At 40.5% G+C, this 12,636-nt stretch overlaps 1 protein-coding gene across 1 annotated transcript; it reads left to right on the plus strand.

The window, feature by feature from the left end:
• Window positions 1-6,394: 6,394 nt before the first annotated feature.
• LOC127079383 (uncharacterized) lies at window positions 6,395-7,504 on the plus strand. Its single transcript, XM_051019764.1, has one exon. The coding sequence runs from the start codon at window positions 6,395-6,397 to the stop codon at window positions 7,502-7,504; it is 1,110 nt and encodes a 369-aa protein (XP_050875721.1).
• Window positions 7,505-12,636: the final 5,132 nt, after the last annotated feature.

Consider the following 12,636-nt stretch of genomic DNA (forward strand, 5'->3'; position numbering starts at 1 on the left):
GTTTTATTCTTGCTTGAAGTTGATGTATGATTTGGTGCCTTGTATGAGCTTGTATATGCATACCTTGACTTATGGATTTTATTTGACTTGCTTCCAATCGTCCAAATGGCTTGAAATTTGGTGTGATGATCCTTTGATGAATTCTATTTAGCCATGATTTTTCTGGAGATTTATTGAAATATTTTTGAGTTGGTTTGAATTGAATCTTTCTGTTTGGTTCTATGAGCTTTGAATATGCATGCTATGCCTTCTATGCTTTATGAAATAAAATTGGTTGATGATATGAATATGGGACCACTTGGATTTGTTTCTTATTTGATTGAACTTGATTTTTGATAATTTTCATGTTCTGTTTTGGTTTATTGCTCCCATTTTGACCCTAGGCCTTGTCCTAGTGGTTAGTGCTTAATGTTTGAGCTTTGTTTCAGGTCAAAGAGCACAATTGCTTATGCTTGATGATGTGCACTCAATTGGAGTTGGTTTATTGCTTGTTTATGACTAACCTTGAGTTTGTTTTGTAGGCTTTGAGACTTGTACTTAGGCATTGTGGATTGCACCTTTGTGCATTGCTTTGTTTGTTTGTCTGTTTATGTACAGTTAACTGTTGACCATTAGCTTGTCTGTTTGACTGTTTGAGCTGTATACTAACTGAGCTAGATTGTTTTCAGGTACATTAGTTGCTATAGTTCATTGTGAACTTGCTTTTGTTGTTGCTTGGTTGCTTAACCAATTGAGGTAGAACTCACTAACTCCATGTAGTCTGGAAGACCTGGCCTGTTACTTGGCCAGGCATCTGTCTGAAGTCCTCCTTAAGAGGCAATGCTTGTGCTTGTTTATTTTTGTCCCCAAGCAGGAAAAGACCTCTGATAAGGCAATTGGCAGATACAAGAGATGTGCAATCCATCTCCTGCTATTCTTGTTGAGTCATCCCTTTGCTCACACAACTGGTGTTGATGCATTGTGGACATTAACCCAAGATCATTGTACAGTTGTACAGTTGAGTCAGTGTCATAAGTGTAGAAGGGTTCCCACTTTCTGAACCGACACTTCTTTTGTCTAAAGCTCTCCCTGGCCGGGGATAAGAGCTGTGAGGCACACCCCTCACTTCCTATTTCATCTGCTTCACCCTAACTCTCAATGTTAGGATTAAGAGCTAACATCACCTGATACAGTTGGCTTGCTTTTGCAGCCTAACCCTTTGTGTGAGCCCACTTTGTCTGTATATAGTGTGTGCTAATTGTGTATGTTTGCTTTGTTTTGATTATGCTTGTATGCTTTGCTTTGCCTGTTTAGGATAGTTTGCTGCCTGTGCAAGTTAGATAGTAACCTTAACATAGGGTCATGATGCATGATAACTTCTAGGCTCGAGTCATAGTCTCCCTAATAGTTTGTGTCCCCCCTTTGTATCTGGTTAGGAGATAGTTTCTCCCCTGTTCAGGGGAACTACGTTGCCCTGATCCTCATACCAGATGAGGTACGTAGGCAGGAGGTCGTACGAGACCTCTCCGGGCACCCTTTTCTCTTTTTAAGTGTGTTGTGCTTGCCAACTATCAGGCTCGAGTTCCCGACTCCCTGTTAGTCTGTGTGTTCACCCTTTTCCTTTTTTGTGTGTGTTTGCTTGACAGTTGCTAGGCTCGAGTGCCAGACTCCTTAGTAACTTGTTGTTTGTTTCCTTCTTGTGTGTTAGGATATGGATGTAAGCCCAGCGATTGGCAGTCCGTATCCTATTTGTGTTTGTCTGTGTGGAGTCCGACGTAAGCCCAGCGATTGGCAGTCGGTTTCCTGTGTTTGTGTTTGTTGGTTCGGAATCTGATATAAGTCCAGCGATTGGCATTCGGATTCCATGTTTGCCTGTTGTGAGTTTGTTTTGACGTCTCAGCGTCTGTGCGTGTGTTTTGTTTCGGCGTGCGTGAGCCGAACTACGGTAGCTCTGATTCTCATTCCAGATGAGATACGTAGGCATAGGATGCGATATCCTGGCGAGTGCGTTCCTCTCTTCCCCCACCTGTGTTGTTTCTAGTGTGTGTGTGCATTTGTTTGTGAGCAGTTGTAGCAACCTTTTCCTATCTTTTTGAGCGCGGATCCCGTCGAGTACGACGGATGCGTAGGGGTGCTAATACCTTCCCTTCGCATAACCGACTCCCGATCCCATTCTCTTTGGTCACGAGACCATGTCTTTTCCAGGTTTACTTCGAGCGTTTCCTTTCCCTCTTTTGGGATAAATAACGCACGGTGGCGGCTCTGTGTTGTTTTTGTTTTAGCCCGCCGGTTGTTTTTCGCGGATGCGACACTATGCCATACTATCTGTATTCGTATGTCGCTGCAACTCAATATCAGCAACCACCATGTCAATATCAGCCGCAGAAAAGTAATCAACAATCAGCACCCGCTCGGAGAAATCAGAACCAGCAGTACAATCATGACAACAAAGGACAAGGTTGAGGTCAGAACAATAGGAACAATTTTGGTAATCATCTCCAGATTAACAAGATTTCGGTACCATATGCAAAATTGGTGCCGTATTTGATCCACGTAGGGGCTATCATGCCAAAAGAGATACTTGCAGCCTCTCCTCCGTTCCGCCATAAGCATAATCCTAACGCTTCATGCGCTTATCACGTCGGGTTTATAGGGAACTCTATAGAGAACTGTTGGGCCCTCAAATACAAGATCCAAGATTTGATCAACTATGAGATCTTGACCTTCTCCGAGGAAAAGCCCAATGTGAAGACTAATCCCTTCACAAATCATGGTGGTTCAGCAGTCAACGCTATAGTCGAAGAGGAAACAACTGAATCCGTACTGAGAGCCGACGATGTAAAGACTCTGTTGTCAGTTGTATTGAAGAGACTTAAGCAGTTTGGGTTTCTAGCAGGTATACATGATGATTACACAATATGTGAGTATGATCCAGACAATTGTGATAGGCTAAAGGGTTGTGTACAAAAGCTGATGGATCAAGACTTAATACAGTTCTCCAGGTCCAAGGAAGTAGAGGAAGTTGCGGTAATAGAACCGATAACCATTGTGTACCGAAAGAAGAAGGTCAAATTCCCTTCCAAGAGGATTCAGCTAATTCATTTCCGTGTTCCTAGTCTATTACCGTATCAGAATACCAAGACAATACCCTATAATTATGAGACAACAACGTATTTGGGAGGAAAAGAAATTTGTATTCCTGACACTGAAATCGTCAACATCGCTGGAGCGGGAGGCATGACTCGTAGTGGCCGTGTATTCACTCTAAAAGACACTCGTAGGGTGTCTCAATCACCCACGGTTATCCCGCCTAAGGAGAGGGTCATTCCTACTCCTACTCCACAAGCAAAGGCAACTGTACCTGCCACTCTGAACATGATAATGGTTCCGGTGCCGACGAATGTTATTGACAATAGAGCTGCAGAATCAGAAGTGTCTAAAGGTAAAGGGCTGACGGTTGAGAATGAGCAGGTTGAAGATCACAAAAAGAGAATCATTTTTTAGGAAACCAAGAATTCCTCAAACTGATCAAGAAGAGTGACTTCAAAATCATTGACCAGTTGAACCAGACCCCTCAAAAATATCCATTTTGTCTTTGCTATTGAGTTCTGAGGCTCATCGCAAAGCATTGCTGAAAGTTCTAAATGTCGCTCACGTGATGCAAGATATCACAGTCAATTAGTTTGACGACATGGTTGCTAATTACATTGCCAATAGGTATTTAGGGTTTAATGAAGCAGAACTACCTCCTGAGGGGAATACCCATAATAAAGTGCTACACATTTCGGTCATGTGCACATACTCTCTTCTATCTCAAGTCCTCGTTGACACTAGTTCTTCGCTTAATGTATTGCCAAAATCTACATTAAGTCAATTACAATTTAAAAGGCCCGAGATGAGGACCAGTGCACTGATTGTCCGAGCTTTTGATGGTTCTCGAAGATAGGTTATTGGGGAAGTCGATCTGCCTATCTGTGTTGGACCTCCCTAGTTCAGCATTACCTTCCAAGTCATGGATATCATCCCAGATTACAGTTGTTTGTTGGGCAGACCGTGGATTCATGCCGCTGGGGCAGTCACCTCTACTTTGCACCAAAAGCTGAAGTTCTTGATTGACGATAAACTGGTAATTGCGTATGGTGAAGAAGATCTACTAGTTAGCAAACTCTCGTCATTCATATATGTTGAGACAAATGAAGGGATTGTTGAGATTCCGCTCCACTGTTTAGAATTTGAAGAAGTCAGTTCCGCTACCGTCAATCATGACCAATCATCTGCTACCGTCCTATCTTCAATCAGAAGTGCCAAGCAGATATTAGAGAAAGGTCCGCTTCCCGATTGAGGTAGAGTTGTTGACGTGGTATCGGTTATCACCCAACAACACGCAAGGCAAGCCCAAAGAAGAAGCAGTTCAACCCGGTCAAATTCAGCAGCGCCGACTTTCAAAATGATTATACTGTGGTAATCATTGGAGAATCTAGTGGCAGCAAACCAGAGACGCCTAGCCTCATACGTAGATATCCTCTAGGGTTCAAGCTTCCCAACTGGACGACTATCGTGATTCCTATAGTACACTCGGAAAAAACGTAATGCATTTTGTTTTCTCAATCCCTCGTCTCCGCCCGAGACGAGAGGATAACTTGTAAGGGCCTCCATGTTTAAAAGTATTATGTGAATAAATAAAAAGTACTTTTTGCATGCAAAACTTGTGTTCCCTTTTCTTTCAGTTATTTTCACTTTTTCACTAAAATAACAAAATGGCAAAAGATTTCTTTTTTCTTTTTTCCACTTTCTTAAAAAGCATACTAAAATAAGCTCATCATATGCAGAGAAAACAAAACTATTGATTACAACGTGGCAAAAATCAGTTGTAAATCTGGATTTCCAATCAACCAAGCTGAAGATGACAGTGAGGAAGATTGTGAATTACCAGCTGAACTAGCACGACTCCTTGAGCACGAAGAAAAAGAGATCCAGCCATACATAAAACCAACAGATGTCATTAATTTAGGTTTTGAAACTGATAAAAAAATAAGTGAAGGTTGGGGCATCTCTTGTCAAGTATGTACACTCCGAGTTGGTAGAGTTATTACACGAGTATGTTGACGTCTTCGCTTGGTCATATCAAGATATGCCAGGGTTAGACACAGCATCGTTGAATATCACTTGCCACTCAAGCCTGAATGTCCTCCCATCAAGCAAAAGCTCAGAAGGACTAGACCCGACATGGCACTCAAGATCAAGGAAGAGGTTAAGAAACAGTTTGACGTTGGCTTTTTGGCCATTTCTGAGTATCCATAGTGGGTTGCTAACATCGCCCCAGTTCCGAAGAAAGATGGTAAAGCCAGAATGTGTGTAGATTACCGAGACCTCAATAGAGTAAGTCCGAATGATGACTTCCTGTTGCCTCATGTTGATGTTTTGGTTGATAATACAACTCAGTTTTCCGTCTTTTCTTTCATGGATGGGTTCTCCGGGTATAATCAGATAAATATGTCGCTAGAAGATATGGAGAAGACAACTTTCATCACACCTTAGGAACTTACTGCTACAAAGTAATGCCATTCGGCCTAAAGAATGCAGGGAAACATATCAGCTCGCCATGGTAACCCTCTTTCACGACATGATTCATGAAGAGATTGAGGTTTACGTGGACGACATGATTGCCAAATCCAGAACTGAGAAAGATCACTTGGTGAACCTGAGGAAATTGTTTGTCAGACTCCGGAAGTTTAAATTGCGCCTGAATCCAGCTAAGTTCACTTTTGGGGTCCTATCCGGTAAACTCTTGGGTTTCATAGTCAGTCAGAAAGGCATTGAGGTTGATCCCGACAAAGTTCGCGCCATCCAAGAAATGCCATATTCTCAAAGAGAAAAAGAGGTTTGAGGTTTCCTTGGCTGACTCAATTACATCTCCAGATTCATATCACACTTAACGACTACCTGCAAACCGATATTCAAACTATTGAGAAAGAATCAATCGATTGTGTGAAGTGAAGACTGCCAAGCGACATTCGACAAAATAAAAAAGTACTTGGAAGAACCACCAATCCGGATACCGCCGGTTCCTGGTAGGCCTCTCATTATGTACCTCACAGTACTCGATGAATCTATGGGTTGCATTTTGGGCCAACATGACGACACAAACAAGAAGGAAAATGCTATTTACTATGTTAGCAAGAAATTCACTAAATGTGGGACCAAATACTCACTTTTAGAGAAAACTTGTTGTGCTTTAACTTGGGTTGCTCGACGCCTGAGACAATATATGATTTACCATACCACTTTATTGATATCCAAAATGGATCCGATAAAGTATATCTTCGAAAAGCCTGTTGTTACTGGTAGAATTTCCCGGTGGCAAATGTTGTTGACCGAGTATGATATTCAGTATGTGACCCAGAAAGCACTAAAAATGAGTGTTCTATCTGACTACCTTGCTCACCTGCCTGTCAAAGGTTATCAGCCGTTGAGGTTTGACTTTCCAAACGAAGACATTATGTTTATCAGAGACTTCACTATGTCAGGCTTCGAGATAAGCCCTGAACCAGGATCACGATGGACGCTCGTGTTCGACGCTGCTTCCAATGGTCGAGGCCATGACATAGGTGTTGTCATCACTTCTCTAACCGGTTTCCACCTTCCATTTACCGTTAGATTATGTTTTGACTGTACCAATAATATGGAAGAATATAAAGCATGTATATACGGTTTAGAGGCAGCCATCGACTTCAGAATCAAGATTCTTGAGGTATACAATGATTCAGCTCTGGTAATAAGTCAAGTAAAAGGTGATTGGGAGACTCGGGATAGTAAGTTGATACCTTACAAGGAGCATATCAAAAAGCGGGTACCCTACTTTGATGAAATCTCTTTTCATCATATTCCTATGGAAGAAAATCAGTTAGCGGATGCTCTAGCCACGTTGGCATCTATGTTCAAAGTCAAATGGAAGAATGAAGTACCGGCTATCCATATTGACCACTTAGATGAACCAGCGCATTGTTTAGCAATCGAGGTCGATCCTGATGATAAGCCCTGGTTCTACGACATAAAGACATTTATGGAGAAACGACAATATCCCGAGGGTATATTTATTACTGATAAGAAGGCTCTAGAAAGACTCTATTCCAAATTCTTCCTAAACGGTGATGTGTTATACAAGCGAAATTATGATTATGTACTGCTCAAATGTGTGGATAGATACGAAGCTAGTACGATCATAAAATCCATACATGAAGGCTGCGATGGTGTACATGCAAAAGGTCTTACTATGGCTAAGAAGATTCTTCGGGCTGGATATTACTGGACGACAATGGAGATTAACTGTTACAACTTTGTTAAAAGATGTCACAAATGTCAGATATATGGTGACAAGATCTTTGTGTCGCCGACTCCATTAAATGTTTTTACCTCTCCATGGCCTTTTTCTATATGGGGTATTGATATGATTGGGATGATAGATCCTAAAGCTTCCAACAGTCATCGATTCATCCTAGTCGCCATCGACTACTTCACGGAATGAATCTAAGTTGCTTCGTATGCTAACACCACTCGACAAGTGGTTACCCGGTTCCTTAAGAAATAGATAATTTGCCTCTATATGATACCTAGCAAAATCATCATTGACAATGCCAGTAATCTCAACAACAACATGATGAAGGAGTTGTGTGAAGAATCTAAGATCGAGCACTATAACTTTTCACCATACCGGCCCAAGATGAACGGCACCGTAGAAGCAGCTAATAAGAATATCAAAAGAATCGTCCAGAAAATTGTCAAAACCTACAAGGACTGGCATGAGATGTTTCCCTTTGCTCTACACGGTTACAGAACCTCGGTTCACACATCCACTATGGCAACTCCATACTCGTTGGTATATGGGATGAAGGTCGTCCTACCAATTGAAGTTGAGATCCCTTCACTCAGAGGCATCATGAAGGCTGACCTCGATGAAGCTGAATGGGTTAAATCACGGTATGACCAACTGAATCTGATAGAAGAAAAGCATTTAACGGTCATTTGTCATGGTCAATTGTACCAAACACGCCTCAAACGAGCTTTTGATAAGAAAGTTCTTCCTCATGAGTACCACATAGGGGAACTCGTGCTCAAAAGGTATTCTGTCATTCACTCAAACCCGCAAGGCAAATGGACTACCAACTATGATGGGCATTTCATCATCAAGAAGGCCTTCTCGGGTGGGTCTCTAATCCTTACAATAATGGATAGGGAAGACTTGCCATCGCTAGTGAATATAGACATAGTCAAAAAATATTATGCCTAAAAAGAAATGACAAAAGCCTACTAGATTAATCTTCACAAGATCAATCTAGGCAAAAATGGTTATCACGATGGACCAACAAATGAATTGTCCATGCAAAAGTTAGGGAACAAATGTAAAAACTCGCTAAGTGGAAAACCCAAAAGGGAAACTTAGGCAAAAAGGAGCATCCCGGTGGACGAAAAGAACGAAAAATGTCCAGGCAAAAGTTAGGGGTAAAGGCATTGACTATGATCTTCGAGCCCATTACGCTACGAGCTAGATTTTAGATGGTCAAAGATCAATCCAATCATCATCAGTCAAAGCAAGGTCTCGGGATTCAGATTCTGCAGTAGATTAAGGCCATTGTTGTAATCAATGGAAAAAAATATATACAAAATATTTCTCATTGCCATTTCATTTATTTTTCAATTTTTGCAATATCCTCATCAAGGGTGTCTGCATCTTTGTACACGCCATATGTACAGTTTCATATCAATAAAATTCAGTTCATTCCATCAAATATTTTTCTTCTTCTATGTTTTATATGCAAAATAATTGATTTCTCTTATTCACATAATGCCTTAAAATTTCGGAGAATAATAAAAACTAACTAAAGGGAAACATTATGCATTACTGTAAAATCCTGATAAAACTTGAAAAATGACTAGTAACCCGAAAGTGTTTTTCTTGAACACCTGTGACATCCATTTGGCTGCCCTGTTGGTTTCGGTGTCCCGGTATTCTCCAGCAGGTAGATGGTTTCTTGACAGCACGTTGACACTTGGATCCCTCACAACCTCCACCTTCCAATCTTTGATGACGAGTCGGAGTTTGCATCATAATAAAATACCATATCCCCCACAAATGACACATGTTTAACCAAAACAACCATGCACGCATCATGAAGTTAAATCATACATCATGCACTTCATACTTTCTGCCATGATACTCCTCATAAATATCAAAAACCTGTGTCAACAATGTGGCCACCCGTTCAAGCAAAATTTTGGATACATCGGTATTTAATCCTCTTCCACCTCGAATACCTGAAAAGATGTCGTAATTCTTGTATTGAGGTTCAAGAAGATTAAATAGGGGCAGCTGTTGTACCCAAAAATTTGCCCTCCATTTTTTTTGCATATCTCCATCCAACCATTTGACTTGGGGATCCGTTGCATACATTAATGACTCATGCATAAGCATCATCCATTCCATTAAGGGATCACCATAAATTCCAAATTCTTGGCTTGTGGAGCTAGGGTTTGCTTGTGTGTTAAATTGAAAGGTGTGGCTTGGATCTGCACCAAAGCTCAAGGACCTTCAAAACCTAATTTCTTGATGATAGAGGTATGGGTTTAACAGGGGAATATTCAGGCAATCCTCAAGGCTTGCTAACCCTAATGCTTGAGGATATGGTTATGAAGTTCTGGATTTATTTGTGAAGCATCTTGGTTGATTTAAAGATCCTGGCATGCCTCAGATAATCCCAATCAAGGAGGATTTGGTCTAAAGGTATCTTATAACTTGACTTTTCATCTAGACGGTCTTCAAACCCTAATTCCACCCAATCCATCACCCATTGTGTATTTGACACTCTTGCTTGGTCATTGCCCCTCATAAACCCTTGTGTTGGGTTCATTCATGTTGATTTTGGTTTGGTTCTATCCATTTGTGCTTAAGGCCATTAGTCCTAGCCCAAGTCTTTGGTCCTATGAATTTCCATCCTCTGCTTATATCCCATGGAACTTCATTTGTACATTTCAAGTGCCTAGCCCTTGGTTTGTTTGGTTTCATCTGGTGGAGTCCATCCAAGTCCATTTCATGACATTTTCAATGCTTAGTGTTTGGTTCATGGATCTTTGGTTCATGTTCATCCTTGTCTATGCAAGTCAAGTTGATTCATGTTATTGGTTTATTCAAGTCATTCATGATTCACCCAAAGTCACATTCTTGGTTCATTTCAATCATGTCCATTCAAGATCAAGTCAAAGCCAATTTCAAACCATTATAATCCATTTACAAGGTAATACATTCAAGGTTCTTGTCAATTCAAATGCCAAATTCAATTCATTTCATTCATAAACACCAATTTCCATTCAAATAACCATTTATAGTCCATTGCAATGCTCATTACATCCAAAAAAAGAACAAAAATTACATGTTGACCAAATGTTGACTTTGGTCAACAATTGACTTTTTTGTCAACTTTGACCAAAGTCAACCCAAGCCCTTTTCATTCTAAAACCCTAAGTCCTAGTCCTAATTCTAATCCTAAGGTCAAATTTTGATCCTTGACCTTTGAACCTTTGTCATTTGTCATGAATGCTTCAAACTCCATTCTTGGTCATCATATTGTAAGCCCTTGTTCAACCATCCTCTAGGTGCATTGATCAATGCTACGAACCTAGCTGCATTGCCATTACCAAGTCAGAACTGTAAAGCATAAGTTTGGGTCATGCTACATGAAGCTAATCATGGTCATTGTTGCATTAAACCCAAAAATAGAAATGGAAATGAACATGTTACAAGCTAATTGAATCATGGTGCACATGAACATTACCCTGCTGGTATGCTATCAATCAAAGTGCTTGCTGAACCACAAAACATGAATGGAAACATATAGCTAAATCTGCTAGATACCATTGCACCATAGTTGCATCTACAACACACTCCGCCAAGACCAGGTTGCACCTGTAACAAAACCTACCTACTGCAGCCAGCCACATCATGCAAACTGCATCATAAATGCAAAACCGTGGCAAGACACATATGTAGCATGTTTAGTAATAGAATGGCATTTCACTAAGCAATACAGGGTGTGAAGTCATGAAACCATACATACTTGAAACCATTGGCTGTAGGAAAAACCTAAATCCTGAGCTGAATACCCTACTGTAGAACCATATGGAATTGGTGACAATGGACCAAACAATATTAAAGCATGTGACTACAACAAGGTACAAACATCCAAAACCAAAAATAGATGACATCAAAGATCCAAGACAATCACAACATAAAGACAATACACTAACCACAAACCATGGGATACATAAATCAGTGTGAATGGGCATGGAACTAGCTGATAAAAACTTGATCTTGTATATGGGAATTGAAACCAATTCATGCAACCAAAAGTTCTTAGTGCAGGTTAGTCAATGTATTCAGTCCAAGGAAACATGAAATAACTTGGCAGATTATGCAATCCATCATCATTATCTAGTTACAGCAGGCTGTATCCAAGGATGCATCAGTCCTAGTATCATGAGCAAACTCAACATTAAACAGGAGAGAGCCAATGAAAAGTCAGGAACATAATGCAGAACACCTGTTAAACTAGACCATACATCATGGTTTAAGTCCAAGCCCCTTGAGATCTAGCCCAATTCAAACCTGAAGCAAGCATCAGCATGAACCATGTTGCAAAATCAAGTTGAAATCATACTGCTGAACCCAGTTGAAACCATGTTGCAGAATCAAGTTGAAGCCATGATGCACAAGGTAAAACCTACTGAACAAAACATCAGTAGACTCAAGACACCACTACCTTGCTACAATGGCCTTGCATTCAACCCTTATTGCCCTACATCATGAAGCATGCAAGCCAATAATATACACATGATAAGAAACCTACATCAAGGCATCAACATCCCAAGTAGCAATGCAGTTCTACCTTGACCTGCAGCATGAATGCAACAATCTTATTCCTCCTGACCAATCAACCAGTTCCACTGCCTTCCTCTTGAGTTATCAAGTTTAACCTGTCATTAACAAATAATATACATAAACCAAAATAGAGGGGAAACCTGTTTAGCAGGTCGCGACTCTTTGTTCAAGCCCAGTTCCACTTAAATCACTTGTAGTGACCAGTTATAATGGATTTATCTACAACCTGTAGCAAATCGAAATAAAACATACATCTTAAGAGCAACTAACCAAATGTGCAGTTAAACAGTTACCATTTTAGCAGGTCATCTTTGATCCACAATAGCCACATCACCTAACTCTAATTCATTATATCACCTGTATTTACCACTCATGAACTTGGGTTAACTAACTTATCCCACATTGGAATCCAAAAGAAAAAAGAGCTAACTGTCGACTCAGTGAGTTAATAGATTGAACTCAATGAGTTCATCATAACAAACTCCAAACCTAATCATAACTAATTCCGAACCATATCACTTCCAAACCTACCATCTATAAATTGAGACCTCCATCAACATTTCAGCACCCTTGGCTTCATCACACTTAACTCATTGCAAGCTCTCAAATTCACTCTACATAATTCCTCATTCCCTCACTCAGAGCTCTTCTTCCATAAGCCATTGAAGCTTCACATTGAAGCTTCAATTTGCTTAAGCTAGACCGCACAGAAAACACACATATCTCCA

This window comes from Lathyrus oleraceus, chromosome 5, assembly GCF_024323335.1.
Source record: "Lathyrus oleraceus cultivar Zhongwan6 chromosome 5, CAAS_Psat_ZW6_1.0, whole genome shotgun sequence".
Taxonomy (NCBI): domain Eukaryota; kingdom Viridiplantae; phylum Streptophyta; class Magnoliopsida; order Fabales; family Fabaceae; genus Lathyrus; species Lathyrus oleraceus.

Excerpts from the sequence above, each read along its gene's own strand:
- LOC127079383 (XM_051019764.1), top strand. The coding sequence starts at position 6,395 with ATGAGTGTTCTATCTGACTACCTTGCTCACCTGCCTGTCAAAGGTTAT.